Source organism: Nyctibius grandis, chromosome 9 (assembly GCF_013368605.1).
Source record: "Nyctibius grandis isolate bNycGra1 chromosome 9, bNycGra1.pri, whole genome shotgun sequence".
Taxonomy (NCBI): domain Eukaryota; kingdom Metazoa; phylum Chordata; class Aves; order Nyctibiiformes; family Nyctibiidae; genus Nyctibius; species Nyctibius grandis.
Genome location: NC_090666.1, coordinates 6,919,672 through 6,945,642, shown reverse-complemented (window position 1 = coordinate 6,945,642; position 25,971 = coordinate 6,919,672). Strand labels below are relative to the sequence as shown.

Sequence of the window (25,971 nt, the reverse complement as noted above, 5' to 3'; positions counted from 1 at the left end):
ATTGTTAAAAAATGAATTTACACTGGAGAAAAGTAAGCATTAAAAAATTCTATGGGAAGGAAAAGTATCATTGAAAAATGTTGGTGCTGTGGTAGAAGACTTGGTTGTAGACAAATCTGAGATATTTGGTGTGAGATTGCCTGAAACAGTGACTTCTGATACTGAAGCACTAAGGCCTCCTGGTTTGCTAGGAAGAAAAGGAAGAAGTAATCTAAAGCATGAGAACTAATGCAAGATGGTATTGTGTAGAAAGCAGCCAGCGTGAAACTTTCATGTCAGACTGCATTTTGACGTAATAGGTTCTTCCCTGATGGGCCAGAGTGTTTTAATTGCTCTCAAAAGCAACCTTTTCACTTTCTTGTTAAGAGTTAAGCACCCTCTCCAGTTTGTAGACTGTGAGGATAATGACTCTAAGCACTGAGGTAATCAATGTCCCTCTTATTTTTAACACTTGAATTAAAGCAGTTCTTGTACAGCATGCTGAGCTTTTATAGGATGATCTGTTAAAGCTTAACTCTTTCCTTACAGCTTGAAATAGTGGGTTTGCTAAATGTAGCAAAATAGAAATCCTGTAAGCAAAACCTCCTGGTTCTGGGTCACCAGGTAGATTAGCAACCAGTGCATCCCCTACATGCAGTGTTCTCAGGAAATTCTTCAAAAAACTTTGGCAAGAACATGCCAGGCTTCTCTATGCTAGTTAAATATTCAGTAAAGTTATTGGAATTCATATGACAAAACTTATGAAAACGTCACCCCCTTTCTTTGTAAATGTATATGACCATCATTGTAAAAAAACCTGATGTGAATTTTCAAAGAAAGTCTTACATGCATGTAGGTATGTACTGCCACTTCAGTATGCCATTTCTATTTAGGTCTGCTCAAAAGAAGCAAAACTGTGTCTGAGTTCTAGGTTTGGGGGTCATGACATACTAATTTTGACTATTTACAAATACACTTCTTGCAGAGGCAAATTTCTAATACACGTGAGCAATTGAATAGTTGTATCGGGAAACTTGCCCCCCCCCGAAGAACAAATATAAAAGTGATCTCACTTTACTAAATGGCAAAGGAAATCAAGGTTTGTCAGGATAAACACACTTATGCTAATACAGTCACCTGTGGAGGTGATGAAGTAACACTGTATAGAAAGGAGTCATCTCTTACTGATAGAGTTCAAAATTTTGTCGTGAATTTACTCCACCTTATTCCAGGCACCTGATGTTTACTTGCAGTGGATATGGTAATGCTTCTCAAAACAGAGAGGGGTTCTCCCAGTGACTGATGCAGACTCCTTACAGTCCAATTCCTACTTTGGAAATCACCTTCTATTTCTGGAGCCTAGAGAGGCTAGCATCTTAAGTGGGGTCATCTAAACCAAGTTCCTTTGTTTTGGCAATGTGAATACTTCTGCTTTCCTAGAGACTTGCTTGTGTTGATTTAGGCTGCTCAGATGTTGAAGTATGAGACAGTCTGAGAGCATTTTTTTGGCAACTGCTTTGTGTTATTCCTCCACAGCAGTGACATACATGTAAGTGTATTTGTAGAATACGTTTATGTAGGTAGGACTTCATAACTTGTCACCAATTATTTCCTAAAATGCTATGGATTTGTGAGTTTTAATTTTTGATGAATGCTTGTTTTTGACTCTGTTCTTGTAACAGTGTTACCGAAAAATAGTAACCAAGAAAACTCTCCAAACCAAATGATAGTTTAGAAAGCCGACACTGGTTTATTACAGCTGGGTGCATGGGGGATATCTCCTCCTATCAGGCACACCTAAGAACAAAAGCTTGCTCCTTATATACACAATTCCGAGAAAAGCCCACGCATTCCAAAAAAAACCCTTATACATAACACGTTATATAATGCATTACATAATGTCTTTACGCATGGATACTAAATTGGGGAAGGGGTCTTGGGTGGTCTCTGGGGGTCGATGGTGGTCCCAATCCCCCTTTAATCGTGCTTGTGCGCAAGCGTGGTTGAGGCCTTCTTGTTTACAAGTACATGTGTTGTCAAGAAGATATCGTTTTGGACTTCTCTCTCCTCTGACACAAGAGTTTATGAATGAAGTTAATTTAGACATCACAAAGTTGTTCTTTACGGTTTTGTTTTGTCTTTTGGCCTTTTATAATTAGCAGAGACCTTTGGTTTTCTGGGACTAAGGGTAAACAGCATGAATCATTGTCTACTAGAACCTTGTTATCAATCCCATAAACAAACTCTATCTACAAAACATACAGTTTGCTTCAGAACCTATTGTTATTCTCTATTATTCTAGCTAAAAGGAAAATTATTGATAGGAAAGTTTGTTCTGTGTAAAGGTAACACAGAGCAGGCCTTTTAGAGCCTACTCTGAGGCCTACTCTTGCTAAACGGTTGCTAACTCTGAGGCCTACTCTTGCTAAACTGTTGCTAAACTGAACCGTCTGGTATCAACAGCACTGTATTAATTCCTAGATATAAAAAGCATTTGAGGATATGCAGGTTTTGTGTGCTTAACTCACACACTCATCAGTTAATATGTGGGAAACGCTAGGAAGCAACTAATTATACCGGTACTTAAGTAATCTTCAGAAAATAATGGTTAAAAATCAATACTGTACAAGGCTTCCCTAATATTTAAAAATTCAGAAAATTGTCTTTAATCTTCAGTTACACTAATTTCAAATATTTGTAGTCAGAAGTTCCATGAGTAGAAGAAATGAAGCCTGTTTCCACTGGCTTTTTCTCTTAGCTCTAGTATATTCTCTGTGCAAAACCCACCTACCTAAAAGGTCCAGTGACAACCCAACTGTAATATGTTCAAATTTTTCTCCTATCCCAGAGTGTGCCCCTCTCACACCTTGTCCTGAATGTGTTTAGGACTCGATCTGAGTACAGTCACATCAGTAAACAATTCTTAAAACTGTTGCGTAGAATTAGAAAACCATGTTGAAGAAAGAAAATAATATTCTTTTATTATTATTTTGGAGCACTGTCTTCCAGAGGTTCATTCTTCTTCCTTTTTCTTGTTCTTAGACAAGCTATATACAGTCTTCAATGTCTTTGATGATGATTCTACCTGCTGGACCTATCATGAAGGTGTTTTGTCTATGAAAGTAACAAGAAAGGGGCCAGTTATTAGTACACTGGAAGCAGACTGGCTAGAATTAACCACGTTTTATTATAAACAAGGATTGTCCTTAATTGATTCTTTTGTACACTGGGAAACTTCTAAAGGTGAGTACTATCCCAGAATATCGTGAAGCTTTTACTCATTTACGTAGAACCACATAATTTTCAAAAAGTAGATCATGTTTTGCTTCTTGGTGTGAAGGGCAATATGTAAACATGTTCAGATAGTCATCGTGAAATTACAGAATCTGATACCTGAAAAGGAAGTAACTTGTTTTCTGGGCAGTTACAGCTCTGAATAATTGAAATTTCTGCTTTGTTTTACCAGATTGAGGATTTCCCAATGGCATCCTGGGGTGTATTAGAAGGGGTGTGGTCAGCAGGTCGAGAGAGGTTCTCCTCCCCCTCTACTCTGCCCTGGTGAGGCCGCATCTGGAGTATTGTGTCCAGTTCTGGGCCCCTCAGTTCAAGAAGGACAGGGAACTGCTAGAGAGAGTCCAGCGCAGAGCCACGAAGATGATTAAGGGGGTGGAACATCTCCCTTATGAGGAGAGGCTGAGGGAGCTGGGTCTCTTTAGCTTGGAGAAGAGGAGACTGAGGGGTGACCTCATCAATGTTTATAAATATGTAAAGGGCAAGTGTCAAGAGGATGGAGCCAGGCTCTTCTCAGTGACATCCCTTGACAGGACAAGGGGCAATGGGTGCAAGCTGGAACACAGGAGGTTCCACATAAATATGAGGAAAAACTTCTTTACGGTGAGGGTGACCGAACACTGGAACAGGCTGCCCAGAGAGGTTGTGGAGTCTCCTTCTCTGGAGACATTCAAAACCCGCCTGGACGCGTTCCTGTGTGATATGGTCTAGGTAATCCTGCTCCGGCAGGGGGATTGGACTAGATGATCTTTCGAGGTCCCTTCCAATCCCTAACATTCTGTGATTCTGTGATTCTGTGTGATTCTGTGATTTCCAAAGGAAATCAGTGTAGTGTTATAATGAAATAAACCTTTTGCGCTAGTTTTGTTTTTTAAAGGAAAAGGTAATGGGAAAAAAAAATCATTAGATATGTGTTTCCCTGATGTTCATATTCTGCTGCTCACTGTAGATACTGTGCTGCACTCTGGATGTTTCTAATGAGACAAAAGATCACCTTGAGTTCTCATAGCGCTTACTGTACCATTACACCTAAGTCAGACTTGCCGTGTTTCCTGCTTTCTCCAGCTCTGTGCTGGGCTTAAAAATTCTTTCCAAATCACCAAATTGCATTAAAATTTGGCTGTTGATCTGAAGTTTCAAGATGTTTCTGCAGGTTATTCTGGTCAGGTGTAGATGTATGCAGAGAGTAGAGAAATCTGGTTTTGTCCTTGCCCTCAGCTGTAGGCAGATCCTTCAGGACCTTTTCACATAGCTGGGAGAAAGGTCTTCCCTGGTCCCTCCTGCTTCCTGCACTCTTCTGCAGGGATCTACCAGCTCAATTAACACTCAGATTGCTACAATGATAGAGCTTCAGCCCACAGGACTTTCAAATCTCCTTGTTCATTCTGCCAGTTTCAGTTCAATCTCGGTTCTGGAGGGATCCGACTAGCTCTTTCGGAGTTCTTAGCCTTCATCCTCCTGATGAACAGACACAAGCCTGCTGTCAGCAGTGCTGCTGCTGGGCCAGGCCCATCGCTGCACACCCTGCTGAGCCCCAGATCCTGCACTTGGCAGAGCTGTGAGACGGTGCTGTACCACTGCTGACAACAGGAGAAGCTGTTTACTGGCTGAAGTATTGTTGAACTCTAAAAGTCTGTTGCTGGTAAAATATGTGATTAAGAGATTCATGTCCATTTGAACTGAATTTGTCTGAAAGCCAGAAATTGGAAGTGTTGCAAAAAATAGTATGTAGCACTGTTGTGCAATTACTTGAAAATAATGTGAAGAAAATGGTAGTACTGTAGTGCTAGGGGAACAGACCAAGAGAATCTGACATAGTTAATCGTTTCAGAATTTATTAATTATTGTAATAAATGTTGTTTGATACCAAACTTAGAATTTATACTTCATTAACGTGATATTTTGTCTTTGGTTGGATCCTTTCATGTCTTGCATCTACTAAGTGCTAAGTTAGTACAAGCATATTATTTTAAACCAGAACATCAGAAAAAGAAAATGCTGAAGGACTTAAATTACAAAAAAAAGTTAAAACATATGAAATCTTTGGAAGTTGGATGATAAGGGTTCTTCAAAAATCAGACCCTGAAAATTACAAGAACTCAGTTTTTGTTGTTCTCAGTTTAGTTTTGAGTGTGAATCACTGCATTTCTGTAGCTCTGTAATAAAGTAAATTTAGTGATTGTCAGAGGAACACAAGCACATCGACATCACTGTATTTACCTCAGATTGAATTTGGCAGCTGGTCCCTTTCAAACTGCACATTTTATGCACATAAACAGTCTAATGGCACAGTTTGTATTGGCCATCTTTTTTACTCTTAAATTATAATTCCTGTCTATTGAAGTCAGTGGAAGAACAAAGTTTCCTTTGGGGGAGGAGAGGTGAGAAATCGGACTCCTAGTTTTCAATACAGAATTTTTAGAGCTGGAAAATAACTCTCTGGAGATACGTTACAATTCACTGAGGGGTGTTTTTGGCAGCTGTTGAAATTAATCTTTGCAGCTGTTGTCCAACAACAGTTTCGCAGTCTTCCCATTCCCCTGTAGCTGTCTGCTCTTCTCTGTGTGAATAACTATCCCATCTTTAATAACCAGGTTATGACTTATTTAGGGATTTCATGCTGTCTCTGCAGCAGTTGGTGCTTCTGCTTCAGCCCTGCTTGACTGATACGTGTTTCGGTTAGACTCATGGGTGGGACACTGCTGAATTGAACTGGATATGTTCAAAGGCACAGCTCACTATGTGGATAGAATTCTGCAGCTAATCAAGTGTCTGTAACCACAGTAAGAAATTAATTTAGCTACTGAGTTCTTAAGCTAAAATGTTTGTTCTTGAGGTGAACATTGGAGAGTTTTATAACCAGGTAAAAGTTTGGCATCCAAACAGAGGGAAACCTAAAATGCTTTTTTGGGGAGAGAAAGTATTTAAGCACTTGCACTCATTTCTAGAATTACTTCTTATATGTCTGCATGTACATCTAATTGTCATCACTTCACTTTGCTTTTAGACTCTGAGGTTTCTTTAGCAGATACAACATCAGATACAAGTTGGGTAGCTGCAGAAGTCTTCCTCTGGTTTGAACTCTGCAGATGTTCTGCAGAGTCAGCAGAATTCTGTTGCTACCAGGATCAAAATGTAATACCCAATTTAAGGCAGGAGGAAGTTTTAACATCAAAAGAATTTTTTAAAAAATCATTGTCAGTTCTTAGTAATTACCAGCTTCTGTGTTCTGCTGCCAAAAGAGGATGCAGTCATAAAAATAATCCAGGTAGGTTCTCTTTTTAGCAGCCATTTGGATCATTGTAGTGTTTCCTCTATTTGTAGCTGCCTTGGAGGCTCTCATGATCATAGAAGTACCTAAGATTAGTAGGAGTGCTGTGGCAATATTTTTGCTTTTTCTGGTTTGTATTATCTGTCATGCAGCAGGTTTTGTGTTTTTTTACTGATATTAACAAAGACAAACTCTTGTAATTGACAGAATGAGCAGGTGAACCAGTTAGCTGCACATGTTTTTTCAATAGAGGTGATTTTGACATGATACACTTTATGAATTAACAGTTTGTCTCAAATTACTACTGAGTGGAGGTGTCTTGTGTCAGTAACTTTAAATTTTAGAGTTACTCTGTCATGTTAGAACAGTGATAGAAAAAGAAATATTCTAACATGTTGTATGTGAACTGCCCATTTCAATTATCTGCCTGAACACTGAAGAAAGGTCAAAGTTCATGAATTTATAAGATTGAGTATTTATGAATCATTAGGAATTGTGCAGATATTCATATGTTTGTGCCTGAAGCCATATATTCAGTTCCATGTACAATCACATTATATTTATGTGTAATCTAAAAATAAAAAGTCCAATATCACTACAAATGTGTGGGAGAGAGATATATGCAATTATCTAATCATAACTAAAACTACATAAATTGCTACATGCAATATAGTAAAAAATGGTATGAATAAATAATTGGTATTTTATGGTACATTAACAAGCGTTCTTCAAAAACGGGAATTCCTGGTTTACGCAGTACAACTTCTGTGTCAATCTGATCAATTTTTAAAACCAGACCAGTTGTGTTACATAAGTTTTCTTTGTTTGCTAGGTGGTTTTTTTTTCCTTTAGGTTTATCTGCCTTCCCTGAAGCTGTGGCAAAAACAATCTCTCTTTACATTCTCTTTGTGCAATAGTGGAGAGGATTTAAATCGGATATTCTGAGGATTACATAATTTTACTGTTCAAATTTAGTTTAAGATAGTCAACTGTCAAGGTGCATCTGCCCAAAAGGCTTCCCGGTGGCTCTTGGGAGAAGCATAACCAGAAAACGAACCGGTATCTGATGCACAGCTTTAGTTTGGGAGGGCCGGATACTGTCAGGCTTCGACAAGTGAGTCAGGGAGTTGTGCTGTGATGCTTCCTTCCCATCAGGAATCTTCCTGCAATTACTTCTGTTTCAGGCTCTTCCTGTGGCCATTTACATATTTATTTAAGTAACAGTAGCTAGGCTTTGCACTACATGCCCTATTTATCATTGTGCTCTCTCCCACCACCCCAAAAGCCCCACTTATTGTCAAGTGTCCAATATTGAAGTTGAATAAAGAGGGTTTGTGCCCATCTGCTGCGGGGGATATGTCGAATACCGGAAATTAGAATTCATATTCAAGCATGGAAGTGGCTAATGCTTTTGAGAAAATGAAATGGTTCATATTTCAATTTGTAAAGAAAAAAGGGCTTTGAATAAGTTGACTTGCATACTTTCAAGTTGTAACTAGACGCAGAATAACCACAAATTTGAGTTACTTGTTGTCTCGGTTCGTTTTATTTGAGAGGACTGTTCAATGAGAAAAAACAAAACCATGTGTATATCTCAGTAAGGTATCAACTTAAAACTTTATATTTCAGTTTATATTTGTCCTTATGTTCACAGGAGACTATTTACCCAAATCTTTAGAAGGATTATTTATCTACGAAGAAGAAGGTGCTGGGGTTCCAGGTTCTAACAGGAAAGGAAATGATGCAATAGTTGTTGAACAATGGACAGTCATTGAGGTAAATCGGTGATTATTTAGCAATGCAATTTCCTAGTTCTAGTTTTCTTTTTTTTTTCCCCTTAGAATGCTTGTACCCATGTTTGATAAACATTCAGGATGGTTTCTTGAAGTCACCTGAATAAGCTAAACTAAAGCCTTGAGTCATAAAAATGAAGTCAGGCTTGTGGCCACTGGTCAATGTGCATAAAAGAAATATGCCTCAGGTATTCTGGCCTGACATTTACAAATGTTCGTACCAACAAATACAACCACCAAAGAAAATATTTTTTAAAGTATAGGTGTTTCAGACCAATTTAGACATAATTTCAGCAAGTGCAGGTCTACTGACAATGTGCTGAAGTATTTTTAAATAAAAAGGGTAAGAAAATAGCAAAAACTAGAAACAGAACAAGAAAAAATTGATAGCAAATGAATTGAGTATGGTTTTCAGATGTATAAGTAAAATTTTACTGCTAAATATGAAAGACTTCATTTTTTCTAATGAATTTACATGTACTACTGTAGCATGATACAGCAGTAAAATTACGTAATGTTTTTTAATATTTTAATATTATAAGATTATTGGTATGAATTAATGACATCTGAAAGTAATTGTTGCAGGATGCTAAGGTCTTGCTTTTGAAATATTCAATGGTAAATACATTTACCGATATGAACAGAAACAGCATAAAACTAAGACCTTGTATATTTATTTTAAAAAAAAAAAAAAAAAAAGACAAAAAAAACAAGCACCAAACCCCAAAAACCTAAGTATATAGCTAGGTGAGATGCTTGTTATTCACATGTGAAGTAAGAACCTAAATACATCAATTGAGACACCTATTTTGGTGTTTAAAAAGGTTTGGGCGTTAATTTAGCACCATGACAAGTTTAACAAGTGAAATGTGCTTTGAATGTCTTGCTGAATCAGGGCTCATACCTAAAGTTAATATGCTCTGTTTCCTGGTCTTCTGTAGTCTTGAACTTTTCAAGTTGTTTTCAGTTGGAAATGGTAAATCTCTACCAAACAACACAGTTTGATGTCATCTCAAAGGATTATCTCATTATAAATGAGAGGAGAGTTGTCGTAATTTATGTGTAGAAATGCAAATAAAACCTGTACAGAGTCTCTTTACTACTTTTTATAATTATTAATGTAGGGGTGTGAAATTAAAACAGATTATGGACCTTTATTGCACACGCTGGCTGAGTTTGGATGGCTCCTGACCTGTGTCCTGCCTACGCCTATCATACGACATGACAGGTATTGAAAGAATAGATTAGAGCATTTTTGGTGTATACATCTCTGAGAATTATCAAGTGATTACTTGCATACTTAAATGTAACTGGAAGAAAAATGCTAATAATGTAACTGCATGTAAAACTTAATATGTAATTAGCATTACAGTGGAATCTTTTTTTACCACACTGTTTTAGGACTGCTGACTTAGTGAGTTTCAAATTAGACCAATAATCCTGAATTTAAAATAATTTGTTGATATCTAAATAATAAAGATTTTTACTTAGGAAACTTCTTATCACATAGCCAGTCTGCAACAATGGGGCAGCAGTGGGGTTACTCATATCCTTCAAGTTCAAACAAGTGTTGAAATGTTTCACTAATTTAGGACTTTGGTGAATGACTGGTTTAGACTTTGTAGGAAGTCATCTTGTCACAAGACAGTCATGCAGTATTTATTGCAAATTAAAGAGGAGAATGCTAATCCAGAAAGCTATTGAGCTGCTTATCTTTTTTTAAGGTAGACATTATGCTTAATTTCAAATATAGTATCAAACTACTGTGTTTCAGTTGTCTTACAGTAATATTTGTTTAGATGACTGAGGGTGATCTGTGTACATAGGAGGAGCTAAGTAACAGAACTGGACCCCCTATAAGGTTCCAGATTGTGTCTTTTTTTTTTTTTTTAAAAAAAAAGTACTGTGCTTTTCTTCACAGTACGAAGCTAAAAAATGGCAAATGAAACACTGGATTAAGCATACACCTCTTGTCTCTCTTTCTGTCTTTGTTTGTGGTTTTGGGGGTTTTTTTCTTTTGTTGTTTAATTCTTCTCCCATTAGATTAAGATTGCTAAGGTTTGAAAACAAACAAATGTACTGAGGCATGGCTTTAGGGCTCGTTAAGGACGATGGAAAGAGTGTGGGTTACTTCAGTAATCTTTTGGATCCAAACCTCACTGTATTAAATCAAGACAGCATGAAAAAGGACGTGAATGAAATGTTCTAAGAGAACTGCTTCAGGAAAGTGGAATTTTGTTCAAATGATTTGACAGAATTAAATCAACTCATCCATGTGAGAAGGAGGGTTTTTTTAAGGGTCTCTGTATGTTGTTTTGTGCTGAAGTTTATGAAATTCTGAACTTGTAAAGCTCCTGCTCCAGACAGAAGCAGTTTTCAGAACATGAAACAAAATGGTTATCCTTTAATTCATTTCTTCAAAAAAACCCTTTGTAGTCTAAGTGTATTAGTTTTGAACATGGGTGACTTGTTAAGGGTATGTGAACTGCTGAGCCTGGTTTTCATGAACAGTTGAAATTTTTGGCCAAATCTTAGAGCTTGAGAGTAAGCCTTCAGGATCCAAATGTGAGTGGACAATGGGAGAGAAAGATTTTAGTAGTCATGGTGTGCTGTGGGTCATAGGGTGAGACAGAGGTTTTAACCTCAAACCTCTTCTATCCCACAAGCAGTGTAACTGTACCCATCGCTGTAGGGTTTGGACAGCAGGGACAAGATTGTCCTGAGCACCTGCTGATCAGCCACTCTGTGAGTATCAGCCTGTGCTTGCAGCAGGCAAAATGATGCTATTTTGTACCCTGTAGATTGCAGAGCAAAGGCAGGGCCATTCAAAAGAAGCTAAGTGCTATAGGAAAAATAAAGGAAAAAATACTGGAGGAAGTGCAAACAGATTCATTAGACCAGACCTGTTCCTTGCACTAGTAAGAAGGTAATATACTAGCAAGGTATTTAAGTTGCACTAGATGTCCGAAGTAGCGTTGCTTCCTAGATGTGAAACAACCAGCCCATTAGTAGCTGTGATCATGCAAAAGGAGGTTGTAACCTGGCCAAATCTGAAGTTGTATTTATTTTGTATCCACACTAGAATAATTCAGACTAAGAAAAGGCATTTGTTTTTTGGCCTAAAGCGTTGGGTAGGTGTCTGCGTGAATTGTCTAATACTTGTTGTCCTAGTGTGGCTTGAGAGATACTTTTGGAAGAAATAGGATAAATCGTGTTTTGTGTGCCTGTCGTGTATCTAATATACAGCTATTCAGTTTTCTTTTCAAGAAAAAGGAAAAAAAACACCAAAAAAAAAACCCAAAACCAAACAAAAACAAACCACGAAAGCCTATGAACAATAATTCCTAATTAGGAATTTAGAATTCTTAAGAGTCCAAAGAAGAATGTGTTTCTATCCTGATATGCTAAGTAGTGATTGATAAATACTATTTTTAGGCATTGATGTTGGTATTTAAAGAGGAAAAGAAATTCCTGGATGGTTACTATGTGTCTGATATGAAAGATACTATTACTGTGGTGGTGGATTATCCTAGGAATGCAAGTTAAATGTCTCAGTAAAGAAGGACGCTGTATGCTGTTGAACAGCTGTTCTTTTCCCAGACAGGAACTCTGACCTCAAAACCCAGCCTGAATATTAACAGGCTTCAGAAACACCAAACAAACAAAATGAGCAGCACTTTGGGACGATCTGGCAAAATCATGTTTTCATATTTATTTAAAAAAAATAATTTGGACAAAGTATATAAAGAAAATTCTATTTAAGAATAAAATATGTTAGCAGGGCAGCCAGCTCCCCATTTTTATTCACCTTTATATTTTGCTCTAGTCTCTGTTTTCCTCTTCTCCTAATTTATTGCAAAACTTTCCCTCATCTCAGATCTTCGGTGATCTGTTCCTAGCCATTATGCCCACTGCTTGTCTGCAGCCAAAGAGTGTGACCAAGAGGCTAGCAGGTTCTGGGGTGTGACAGACTGTCATGCACTGACATGTTCCTTTTTTGGGTTTTATGTGGTTAGGATTTGAAACAGTTTAAAAAATGCCAGGCTGTAATGTCTGTTCCTGCATGGTTTTGTTGCTGCTTGACGTTTTTCTTTTTTACAGACGTTCCTCTCCGTAAAATAAAATGTCCTGTTGCAGGGAGTGTCACACTACGTGGTAGCTGAATATCATGGATCACTGTCTTGTTTCAGGCAGGGGCAACAGTCTCTAGCCCTGTTTAGTCCTTTTAACTCCTACCACAAAGGCTAAATCATGTTGGATGCAGGAAACATTTCCTTGAGAATGTTGTCTTTGCTGTTACAAATAGAGCAATGGTAGATGTCATGTTCTTGAAACATGCAGAGTTGCTTTTTTGTGCGATGTTGTTTGAAAAATAAGCACTGTGGGGTTTTGGGGGTTTTTTTTAGTCCTCACACTGTAAAACCCACAGAAGTTCCCCTCTCTGTCATCAATTCTCTTTTTCCAGGGATATGAGAAAACAAGAGCATGGGGGAAAAAAAAGTGCACATGATGCAATGTTTGTTGTGTCCATACATATCTTGGGTATTTACATTTTGTCAGTGGTCAATAAAGATTTTTCTGGCCAAAAAATACAAGACAGACCCACAATAATATTAGTGACCTGAAGAGCCTCCTGCATGACGTACAGCTTATTAGGTAAATGTCTTCAAGACAAGAATTTGACAGTAATTATGCAAGTTCAGAAGCTATGTAACAAGGATAAAATTAATAGTCCTTTTAGGAGTTAAATCTAGTGAGTGGAAAAAGTATTTGAGAAGATACTTTGGTAAATTAGTGCTACTGCAGTTACTAATATGATATTATCATGAGTTGGTAGAATTTCATACATGTTTGTGGTCTGAAATTAGAATTACTTCTAAGGGTTTTTTTTTTATAATTTATTTTCATTAAACAGATCCTTTAAGCCAGGAGACTTACTGTCCCAAGTGGGTGTCTGTCTCATAACTGAGAGTCTAGATGCTGTGCAATTCCAAAGGAGTGCAAAACTTTATTTCAGGAAATGGAGAAAACCTAAATGGGCTAAAATAATTTATCTTGCTCCTTTCGTTGATTTTTCAGAAAACTTTGTCTAACCTTAATTCTAAGTGCTTTTGTATATAAAACATTCGTGCATTTAAAAAATAGATCTGTAAAAATAGGAGGCATTGGCAGTACTAGTTATCTTCTAGCTTGATGATTGTTTTGGGGGACTTATTAAATATATACATATAATAAGAGGACAAATTTATTGCCCATACAGCATAAGCAGACAGGCAAATTGCTGGTGTTTTAACAAAAGAGTCTCTGTTGCTCTTCATCCCTCTTAAAAGAAGAGACAGGAAAAAGGCTTGAGCAGCCTTATTCTGCAGTGACCTTTATTTCCCCTCACTGATTACTGTAGTCCCTGAAAATGGGCAAGGCAGGCTGCTATGAGCGCCAGAAAGCACACAGGCAAACACAGGGCAAAAACACTGACTTTGTGGTTATTAATTTATCATGACAAACTACTTAATCTGAGTTTTCAAAATGCCCTGACTTAGGAGGCAAAGAGGGAATGTGGAAATATGAGGGAGGCTATGGAGTGGCTTGCTCTAAGCACTTTTTCTCATTTAAATTCTGTGGGAATCCCACTGTCATTGAGTTCTTTGTGAATTAAGCTCATAGCCGCTTTGTCGTGTGTGGCATTTTAACAAGGTCAGACTTAGAAAATTGTTAATTTACTTATTGTCTAGTCACCATCGTGTCCTTTTTCTGTTCTAGTAGAATTTGTACAAGCTGCAGCTTAATGTTTGGGTTTTTTTCTTTGAGGGAATGCAGACACTGTTACAAAATAAGCCATAGGCTTTTCCTCATGCTGGGGACTGTGCTCAGCCTTCTCACTTAGAAGAGAGATTTCCCAAGTGATATTATCAAAACAGACATAACTGAGGCAGGGAGAGACACCTAGCCAAGTGGAATAAGGTTGCAGGATTGCTGATTTCCTTGTCATGACATAAAATTGTAACACACTTTCTTTTAATGAACGAAAATAGTGAGTTAGGGACTCTCAGAGCAGGAAACCTTCTTAAGGAAACTAATGAGTTCATTCTCCTGCCTCCTTGTTTTCCCTACAAGCTGGAGTTTAAGATAGTTCTCTGTTCTCATCCAAGATAGACATGCGAAGATATGCCATGACCTGAGTTCAGCTGGACTGAAAGGAAGATTGTGAGGGGCCAAACACCATCACAAAACCATCATCACTGACTATCGATCAGATGTAGCTGAGTACGCTGGGAGTAGTGTGTTTAGTGTGCTTTCTCAGAGCCTACTTCCAGAAGCTCTACTGGGGCAGGCTGTTAACAAGCTCTTCCTGGTCTCATAGGAACAGTTTTAATCCCTGTTTTTTCTTTGAGCAAGTCCCTAATGTTAAATATAAATTAATTCTATCAGTCTTAGCCCTGGCATGAAACATGAATCAGTTATCTCAGCTTCATGTGTGTGGTTGTTAAGGTTGTGGCATACCCATACTGAAGTACAAGCGTACATTATTTTACTAGCTCTTTCCATAATGTTATGCATAATAATACTGTTCAGTGGTTGATAGAATAGGTAGAATCATAGATACTTCAAATGAACTCGCTACGGGTCTCTCGTTTCTATTTCACTGCTTTTCTTTAGTGTGCTCTTAAATCTGTAGTCACTTTTCTGCCAAGAAGTATTTCAGTGTCTTTTCTTTATATGCAGAAAGATCTCATTGAATACTCCCAAGAAGTAGGAGTTGGGAGTAGAAAAGTTTATCAAAATGTAGTATCTGATATTTAGAAGAGCACAGGAATTTTTTTAAACCCTCCCATCCTAGAGCTCTGGTTTTGAAATTCTTGCGCTCCTTCAGTGCCACAGAGTCAGGCTTTGTAGTACATACGCAATCAATGTGCTGACCTGTATTTCTGATGGAAAGGTGATGAAAATAAATACATAAAAACTTGAAGAGGATGTATCACCAGTACTAAAAGAGTGTAACGCTTTTGAAACATCATATCAGTAACACCTGATTTGGTCTTGAGGAACAGCTTTGCCTTTTCACATTTATTTTTCTAAAATTTTTTCCTTCTGAAAAAAAAAATCAATAATTCTTCTTTAAATTATATCTACCACAACAGTATCAGCATTTGTAAAAGTTCCAGGACTAAAACCTGAAGTTCCTCTTTCTCCTTTATTTATCTTACTACTATATTCCCTTGTTCTTCCTGTGCGTGTACCTCCCACATACAAAACAGCCAGTGACATCTATGTCACTGTGGATGTAGAGCATATAAAAACTGAGCCAAGTACTTTTATCCATAGGTGGTGAGACAGCAAGCTTATCCTGTTGTGTCAGTTAAATGTCGTGTTTCAACTGGAAAACACCTTTTAGGTAGCAGTTAAAGAATCTTGCTTCCCAAGTTTCATACCACAAAGTATTGAGATAATTGTTGAAGCTGTGGGTCTGTTGAGATTGGGCCTATTTGTTGTGGCATTAACAGGTAGTGATACATTGCTGTATATTTGACAGTGAAGATTAGATGAAAGACAGACTCTTTGAGGTTTACTTCAGACATAAAGGTGCAGACTTTGATTAAGAGGAGGAGCTCTGGGACTTAAAATTCCAAGAGCAGACATGTTAAATAACTCTAATCATAGTAATACAAATTTTTGTTCTATACCTGTTTTCATGCTCAACACCTTTACCCAGCTCTATGCTTCTATTTTTAAAAAAAATGTGATTACAGAACTGTTTTGAAATTAATAAACCAGTTAATGCTTAGTGCTTTATCCTCTTCTCACCTGTGGACTTATGTACACACAACTTAGAGTTGACTCTGAAAGCTGTGAACGTGTTACAGTGACTTTTTTTTGCCTTTAAAATATTGAAACAATTTTCTTTAAATTGTAGTGAAGGAAATCTGGCCACAAAGCAAGTCATTTTTCTTCAGAGACCTGTTATGTGGAATTCTGCTGTCCAGACACCAGAGGTGAGTAACATGTTTATGGTATTAGTATTAACAAATTAGTAATTCATATAATGGTTAGGTGCAGAAACAAACTAGACTTCAAAATTAATGGGGAAAAAAGTGGCAGAAGATGGTTTCACTTGAAACAAGTTCAAGTTTTTGGAGAGCTTTTGCAGCTGAACTTGTATGTTATTTTTTTCTCAGTCATATACCTCTTAAATTAAGCCATAGAAAAAAGCATCAGGTGAATGAGGTTGGCTATGCTGTAAGTATTTCTTTAGAAGTCTTCAGGAAGTCTTGAATGTTCTGACTCAAATCCTGGATCTGTTGCACGTGAAAAAGAAAACATTTTCTTTTGACCTCCAAAACATCTACTTTCACACTTGTAGAGTACAAGTGTCAAGCTGTGCGAGGGATACTGTAATCTGGAGGTTAACAGGGTGAAGGGGCATTAGCTGCTGCTGCATGAAAATGTGTGACAGAAGTAGAGGATTTATAATTGCTGTAGCTGGACCTCAATAACTCCTTGTCCCTTTTGAGTGAGGCTCCCATAATAGTGGTAGTATAAAAGTGCTTTGAGGATTAAGTAACTGGCAGTCACCATGTTCTGCTCAGAGTCAAGGTCACAACAGTTATTGCACCTGTGTAGCGCTATAGTATATCCTGCTGTGGTCAGAGAAGGATGAACTGGTGGGCTCCTCTTTGCCAAGTCTTTCAACATTCCATGATGGATTTTTAATTTTTGTTATTTCTATTTTTCAACGGCTATTCAACCTTTTTCTAATCGACACGGCTTTCCTGTGATAGTCTTAAGCAGCTATGAAAACTATGGATATTTTTACTGATGTCCAGCACCAGAGTAGTAACTGACAAACTCTGTTATTCATGGTATTATATACTACTATAAGGCAGTGACACCTATTCTCTTCTTTCTCTGTCTGTATAAATAGTTCCAAGAGTCTCTAAATTTCTTGCATTCATATTTGATCTTTAGCTGTCCATTTTACCTTCTATCCAGACTGTTACCGTCATCTGTATTTTCCTCTGCTTAATGTTTCTAAAATATACTCCCTCATTTTTTTTGTTCTTCCCCAGGCTTTTGCTTGTTTCCAGCTTAACTTCCTTCTTGCTGTGTCCCCTGATAATTACTACTTCCATGCCTGGAAGAACTACATTCAACATGCACAGCTGAAGTCCTGTTTTGTTTTTTGTCTCTACTGCCATCTCAGTTCCCAGCTAGTTCTTGTACACTGTCTATAATTTATTTCCTCATTTACAAAATTTGAGCTCCTGCTTTTTTCTCTTCAGTGTTCTGTGTAGTCTCCCTTGCCAATGTCTTAATCTCCTCTTCCATTCATACCCTCTTCTAAATTCTGCCAGTTCCTCATACATTTTTTTCCTTTAATTTCCCTCTGTGTACCAAGCATCTTCAGCTTTCAAAGCTTCTGAGCCCTGGTCTCATGCCTGACTTTGTAGTCTTTATATTCTTTCCTAATACATTTCTGAAAGTAGGTTTTGGTACATAACTTTGATATCAGTATTGTAAATATATAAAACCTTATTATGTCAGTCATTATTAAATAAAGTCATACTCTTCCTGATGCTTCCCTGCTTTTTTTTAATGCTCTGTATAATAAGGGTACGGACTCCTGATATGAATACTCTGTCCTTGGTAAGGCATATTATTTCCAACTATAAGCATCTCTTAAAAGGCTGCGTAACTAACTACATGACACAAGTTAGAATGGTTAAGACTGGATTCTGCCAAGAGACATAATACAAACCAGTTCTGTAAAACCATTCAGTCTGAGGAACTGATGAATCTTTGAGACGTGGTTTAAATTAAAAATAGGAAGCATTATGCTCACAGTTTAAATTCTCTCACCCAGTTGTGAGGTGATCAGCAGCTTTGGTTTATACAAATAAAATGGTGTGTTCTTTAGTTACTGTTTTACTTTGTTGTAATGGGAAACCTTTGGCTTAAGTGTTAACATAGTGTAAGTAAACAAGAAATAGCTGATTTGTAGCCATTTACATCAGGATTACTGTGTTTAAAATCTGAACAAACTTGGTATCTAAATGTGCTCTTTAAGCACCAGTGAATGTTTTACTTCTCCACCAGGAAATTTCAGTATGCTGAGGTCATTTTAGCATGAGATAAATAGGTAGTTCAGGCTGAAACTGAAACGTTTAGCAGAGTAAAATTTTCCTTCTGTTTTTCCAATAATGTTGTTTTTTCCCCTAAATTTTTAATCTTTTTACTTCATTGCTTTTTTACCAAAATGTCTGAATTGGCAAACAGCATTTTACCTTCATTACAATTTAAAGTCATAGATTTGTTTAATAATACCTAACTGGTATAGAATGTCATGCTAGCTTTGCATTGGGTAGCTACATTTCAGGTGCAAAACGAGCTAATGAAATTTGAAGGCATTAACTTTTGCTTTAGGAACTTATTAATATGTTTATTTAAAATGTCCCATGGACATTGATGACACAGGTGTACAACTTTATCAAACCCTTGCAAACATTTTAGTAAAAACATTTAATTCCTGTGATTCTATATTGTTGGGCATGACATCTTCATTTTCATTTGTACTGTATATAGTTTTCATTGATGTTCAAATTATATTAAAGCTATTGTTCAAAAAATTTAGGATGTTTTTGAAACACAGAAATACTTAAGATACCTAAATTGTTTTAAGTTCAAAAAAAAAAAAAAACCCAAAAAAAACCCAAACAAACAAATTGCACCACAATTTATCTTTATTTAAGCACATCCTTAGCATGTTTGCAGCTCTGATACCTTCAGAAGAATGCTGCCTATGAGACAGTCAAAATATGAAACCAACAAGGCTCTCCCACAACTGAATCTTAATAAGAAAGCAGCCTCGTACAGGCATCCTCAAACACTTCACTATCAAGCCTCCAGAGCCCCAGTTGCATCACTTCCCAGCTCTTCACAGCGCAGCAGGGTCTGGCCGTGGCAGGAGCTTTGCCCCAAAGGCAGGTCCAGCTGTTGGACCTCTTGAGACTTGTGTTCTGGAGAACAGCAGCACTGGGTATGGGTTGCTTTGTGTATCCAGGATTGGTTTTTTTTAGTTGTTGGGTTGAAGTTAGCATTGCCATTTCTAAAGGAAGTTTTGCTTCAGTAAGAATTGAGGGGAAAGCCCTTATTACCTGATCTGTTATTCCCACAGGGTCTCTTTTCTGAGGAGGGCATATTTTATGTTCTCACAGCTCATCTCTCTGCTGCCTTGTGTATTCATGGCATAATGCATTATGACCTGGCTTATGATTTATGTAGTGGTTCAAAGGCCTCTTGGATTAGAAGGGCTATACTGTCTTAGTGAGCTCTTTGTCTATCACATACCATTTGCTTTTCGAAGAAAAGAGGTCAGAGGAGGAGATCCAAGATCGAACCACACAGTGCCTGAGGGGTTTTGGGTTTTTTTTTTTTCCTTTTCTCTTTTTTGCTTTAGTTCCCTTAAGCAGACTTCTCCATCCTCTTACCATGGCATCCAGCCGAAGCTTATTTCCTTCTGTTTCTCCTGAGGCAATGCTATTTCCCCTTAGTCTAATTTCCCAATGTCTCCTGTAACAGCTTCCCTAAATACATTTCCTTTAGCCACAAGGACCATTGTTCGTACTGTTTCAAAAGGGTTTGAGAAAAAACTTAGCAATGTATAGAAGGGGGGCACAGAACTTGCCAGAGCATGGCAAATACAGTTGTGGGGTGTTTTTGTTTTTAAAGTGTTAGCGTGTGTGCAGATCCCCCTGCAAGAGTGCTCGTGTCCTTTACTTGCTGAAATGCAGCTCTGTGCTGAGGCTGGATTCCTTCTTAGCTAGATGTCCTCCTTGTGTGGACAGGGCTTTGTCCCCTGGCAAAGCATCTCCTGGTTTAGCAGTGCTTGTGCTGACAGCAAGGCTCCAGGCAGGCAGCCAGGGTACTTTATGCCTTCCTGAGCACGCTCCTCTGCTGTGACTCAAGGCACTGACCCTGCCTCTGGAGGTGCTGCATCATCACAGACTGGAGTACCTTGGGTAGCTTCTGATGCTAAAGTAAAATAAACCTTTTATTTACTTGTAATGCCTCAGAGGACCCATAGCATAGTCTGATAGGTCTGTTGTTTTTATAAATGACAATCTGCTTGCTTTTCTTTTTGACACTGGCAGCCATCACTTCAAGAAGCATGTCAGGAAATCCAGTACGAATCTCAGGTTGTATTTATACTGAGTTCTTACTGTGCAAGGTCTCTTTAGACCCTTCTGAAATTGCTCTGCAGGACAGCCACTGACTTCGATCCGTGGAGATCCACCTTGTGCATTGAGTGCAATTCTTAAGAAACTTGTCGTTATCTGAGGAGGCCTCTGAAGGTCTTTATGGGCAGAACTGGAAAGATGGGAAAGCATAGCAGTCTTGCCATAAGATGGATCAGTGGGAAATCTTCAGTCCTATGAAGTGGTCAGATCACACTACTGAAGAGCTCCATGTCGATGGAGTTTAATTCACATCTTTATCAAATATTGCACTGGACAGAACTGTGTTTGGGGAAGCGATCAACATCTGGTGACTTTCAGAGCAGCTTGCAGGTGAGGGCACTAGCCAGGCATTGTACACGATGGCACATAGATAGGTGAGTGAAGGACAGTGAGAGTATGCCTGCAGTGGTAGCTGGGGATGGGGGAGCTGTGTCACTGCATGCCTGCCACTGCCTGGCCCTCCCACCCCTCCGGGCTGGAGGGACCTGTGCAGCTGAGAGGAAGCTGTGATAGCAGGAGCAGTGCAACCCTCGAGCATTCATCCCTGCAGAGCACGAGAAAGGGCAGCACACACACAAATGCTGTATGGCGGAAAGCGTCAGAGCCAGCATACGGTAGATGTGTACGTTAGGCACAAAAATTGTGCTTTCTTCAAACAGCTGGTTTTAGTATGGGTTAAGGCTTGTAAACCATTCGGGATCTGCCAAGTACTGCATAAGAATCGAGCATTGTTGAAGTACTTTTTCTTAGCTTTCATTTGTGCTTTCTTGAATGTTGACTACGTCTTGTGTCTTCTTTGTTTCGCTTGAAGTTTATTTATAGAGAACAAAAATCTATCTGTTGGAGGTTTTTTCTCCAGAGGAGTTCACAGTTTAAACTGGAGTGTTAAATGCTGCCTTATTTTAAAATGAAGCTCGCATTAAATCCATGCATGACTCACTGCAAACTGTTAGGCCTTTTTTTTTCCTAAATAAGCTAACACTTAAACATACTCTTGTATTTCAGAAGAAATCCTTAAGACAAGTTATTGGGGAGGAAAAAGGCAAAGTCTCTAGTAGAAGTGTTGGATTAGACACGGCTACTTCTCGCCCTGTAGAAACTGGACAACCACCTGATGAGTTTCACCTATCTCCTTCTAAACAATGCTGGATCAAGGAGGGGTCTTCCCAGTATGGAGGCTTTCCAGGATTCAGTAGCAGTGATGGAGTATTAAGGGAACTGGATGATGGACAGTTTGACCAGGAAGATGGAGTCACTCAGGTCACATGTATGTGATAAAGTAAGTAACTGCATCAGATGGACATGTACATAAATCACACAAATGCTTAAAAAAAAAAAAAAAAAATCATACTACTTTAAATGCATTGGTATAATCCCTTGACTTTTCCCAGACTCATTTTGTATTTTTTGTCTGTTTCTTTGTTGTGTTAATCCTACTGTAGTAATAATACTACTGCAAAATAATTTGGGTTTCTGCCTCTCTTTAATAGAATAACTACGTGACTGGGTGCTCTGCTAACTTGTTAATGCTTTTGACAAGCAAGGAAGCAAATGCTGCAAAACAGGGACAGTTGAATTGTGTAAGAGAAAAAGGAATGAGGATGTTTAGTATTTTCCACAAGCTGGAGGAATGTTTATTTTCTTTTTTTTTTTTTTTTAAAGGGTGTTGTAAATACTGCTGGGGAAAAAAAGAAAAATGAACTATCTGGCTGTTGTTAAGTTTTAATGTAGTTTTCACTTTACTTGCCTTGCATAAATTCAAAAGCCTAGAGAAATGTAAGTCTTACACTAGAGGGTTAATAATTTAAGCTACGTTCAGACTTGGTATGTACAGAAAACCTCTGGAGGATGTAGGCAGGCACTTGCTCCTGTAATATAATTTCACCTATGCAGGTTTTACCAGAGTTCCTTGTATATCTAAGCCAAAAGCTTTCTAAGCATACAGCTTGTATAATGATGTATTCATAATTTACTCATGAGTGGAAATTAAGAACCGCTCATCCCTGAAAGATAACTTGCAGTCTATGAAAAACTAGTTTGAGAAACTCGCTAAGAAGTATTGACAGTTAAGGTGCACAATGATGCTGATAATATATAGGAGGAAGCAGGCTAAAGTTAATAGGCAATCTTAAATGATAGACTATATACAAATATGCTGATGTGTATATAAAAAATGTCTTGGCTAAGTATATCTCACACTGGGTAAAGTGTATTCAACTGCATCAAATACCAGAGACAATGTTCAGAGGAAAGGATGAAGCTGCTGTGCTTCCATCCTCACTGTGGGGAGGAGCTGCTTGCATTGAGAGGCATGAGCAGGAACTATTTTTATGCTGCTGTCCTGAAATTACATTTTACAGAGGAGAAGCTGAATAAAAATGCATCTCCAGAAGATAAATGTGATTATAACTAAAAATTGCATTTTTCAGTTGGTTTTAGAAGCAAAGCCTATAAATGCTCGTCACACAAGGTAATGGAAAATAATTTGGTCAAAATGAGAAATCGGAACAGAACTGAGCAAACGTATTCACTCGGGGATTTTGATACCTGTCTGTGTGTGTTGTACTGCAAACGTTGAGAGAAATGTGAATACATTCAACTGCAGCACCCCGCAGAGCCTGACCCAGCCGCTGCTTCCTCATGCAGCCCACTGTGAGCAGCGGTCATGGCCACCCAGTAGCAGGGATCTCCTCAATGGTACATGGATGCGGAAAAAAAAAAAAATCATGAAAATACATGTTACATCCAGCTCTGGTAGAAAGCCAAATAACTTTAGCATATTAAAAATGGGGTAACAGCTGGTCTTGTGCAACTTGGAATATGTTGCTCTACTTATAAAATTGTTTTCCACAAGTTACTCAGAACTCTCATTGTGTGTGTAATTTTAACTACTGGTAGTTCTCCATACAAATCAAACCTGTAAAAGCAGCAAAAATTGGTCAAAAACCCTGGGAATTCTGAGTATTCCAAGTTAAAGCTATAAAGTATATCGAAGAAATTCCTGACCTTTTATAAAGCAATATCTCTGCTTAAGATGGTTAACAGTAGTGAATCGTAAACCAGAACTGAACTACAACTATTTATATAACAAGTTACAACGTATAAAGTACTAAATTGAATGCAGTTAATCTTTATAGAATACATTTATTGGATAAAAACAATCAATTTAACTTTTAACTGGGATCTTTTCATATCAGCTGTTGAGAATGCAGAAAATTCAAATAAATTAGTATCTTTTTAAAAGAACCTTTCCCCTTAATGATTAATGGGATATACACAAGGGAGATTCTGTTCTGGAACAAGGGTAGAAATTGAGTATGCTCTGGATGTCCACAGGTGCACTCTAGAATATCTCCACTTTTTTAGCAAGAAAGGCTTGTCTTAAAATGAAATAAAAGCCATATTCTGTTTCAGTAGCTCACAGTTTTGACTGTGCTTTTGTCCTTGCTCTTGAGTATGGTAGGTGTTGACTGTGGTGCAAACCTCTGAGTTTCATTTTAGTCTTTTTAATTCAGTGTAAATATGCTATATTGTTTCCTCTGAACGCACTCAGCAATTCCTATATAGTTAAGGATAGTTGGCGTTTTTTAATGCCATTTGTCTCACATACAGTATGTAAAGTTGCCCCTTTCCTAGCTCTCTTTTGTCTTTCACCTCACAGGGCTACGTTTAGGTTCTGTATTGGAAAAAAATAAACAAAATGCAATTCCTCACCTGGGGAAAAATAGAGGAGTCAATCTGACAGGAGCCAAGATAGATGTCTGTGAAGTGAGTGGCATGGAGAGGGTAGCAAAGAAATAAATTCTTCAGCATGCTTTTTTTGATACAAGAACTCAAGGGAGTCATGGAAGTGGTAAGTAGCAGGTTTGAAACAAATCAAGGTATCTGTTCAGCTAACTGTAGAACTCCCTGCTGGAGGATGCTGTGTATAAAACTACATGGATTTAGAAGGTGACTGAAAAATTCCTGAAAGAAAAAAAAATCGCCCTGTTCTCTCTGAAAGTCACTGAACCAGAAACTGTTGGAGACTCTGAAAGCTGGTCTGACTGACTGCATGCTTTTCTGTTCTTTACATTATTCTGTTATTTTAGATTATTGTAAGCACCAGGGCTTCGTACCTGGTGGGCGCATAGCTGAGAGTGTTCTCCTGCTGCGAGGCTGGCTTTCAAAAATCAGGGAGAGTAAGTTACTTGCTCAGCCTGTGTGAAGACTGTGCAAGAATTATCTGACTCCATGCACTAGTTGAAGAACACAGAATAAACCACCCATCTTCCTAGGGCATGGATGCTGAAACAGAAATAACTGAAAATGCTTCTAAAACAAATGATGGGAAATCTTTTTATTTCTTTCTTTATAGTTAAAAATTTTGAAAGCCAACTATATCTTTGAAAAGTGAAAAGGGAAGGGTGCATTTTGGGTATAAAGGATATTAATTTAAGTTACTTGTTTTATCACCTGGTGTTACACAAACTAGAGCATTAAAGTATGCCTTTATTACTGTTGTGACCAGCACTGCCCATTAATTAAATTAGGTTTGTAAATCAGAAGAGCTGTCAGAAAGAGTAACTCTGGTGGCAAGATTTTTTTTGACTGCTCGTATTTTTTATATATATATATATATATATATATATATATATATATATACACACACACTCACACAGAGTTCAGTTTTCATTTTACCGGAATGTTTTACATAGTCATCTTTTTCTTGAAAGAACTGAAAATCAAACTTAAAGCATGGATGCATTCTCCGACAAAGTAAGTACACTTATTCAATAACAGGGCTTCAATTAGGAGCCTGCGTGTCTGAACTGTAATTGAAAAGTCCCTTACCTGTGTATGACAACAGAAACGTCCTGCAGCTATTAAAAAGAACAGAGATAGAAGGCAACGAATGCTGTTCGTGAACCTCTGCAAAAGACTCTTTATTCTGATTCTTAAAGTGTTTGGAGAAGAAATACTTTTCTAGTGTTTACAAGGAGGGAGAAACTATCCACTGTAAAATGATTTTGTGCCCTGCTTGTAATTTTCACAACAGTTACTGTACACACCTGGTCAACTGCAATAGACTGCTGCTTAACTTCTGTGTTTCTGCTCTGTAAAATACTGTTTTCTTTTTGTAAAGCTAAGATCTTTCCTATATTTGATAGGAGGATTCTCACCATTAAAAGCACTTACCAAATCAGGTACCAGTTTATTTGTCTCACACTGGCATTAAATGGGTTAGATCAATGTCTACCTTTCCTCAAGCTAGGCTTACTTTTTTGCAGTCTTGTCTGTACATCCATGCAGCTCACAAGGCAAAGGTTGTTAGACTTACAGCCATCTATTAAAAGCTGATTAGGTTTTCCTTGTGCTTAGTATATCAATCTTTTGAAGGTAAAAATTGCAGGTTGCTGTCTTG

General features: G+C 37.9%; 1 protein-coding gene across 5 annotated transcripts in view; it reads left to right on the top strand.

The window, feature by feature from the left end:
* Positions 1-25,754, top strand: part of RFTN2 (raftlin family member 2) — a 36,118-nt gene extending 10,364 nt beyond the window's left edge. Inside the window, exons 5-10 of one of the 5 annotated variants that reach the window (XM_068408152.1) lie at positions 3,022-3,222; positions 8,196-8,317; positions 9,459-9,562; positions 16,247-16,325; positions 21,573-21,846; positions 24,241-25,754. In XM_068408152.1, the coding sequence (XP_068264253.1) occupies positions 3,022-3,222; positions 8,196-8,317; positions 9,459-9,562; positions 16,247-16,325; positions 21,573-21,842 (776 nt within the window). In that variant the 3' untranslated portion in view covers positions 21,843-21,846; positions 24,241-25,754. Of the gene's footprint in view, positions 1-3,021; positions 3,223-8,195; positions 8,318-9,458; positions 9,563-16,246; positions 16,326-21,572 lie in introns of all 5 variants that reach the window. The other 4 variants (XM_068408151.1, XM_068408150.1, XM_068408153.1 and 1 more) reach the window with 4 other exon arrangements.
* The last annotated feature ends 217 nt before the right edge of the window (positions 25,755-25,971 follow it).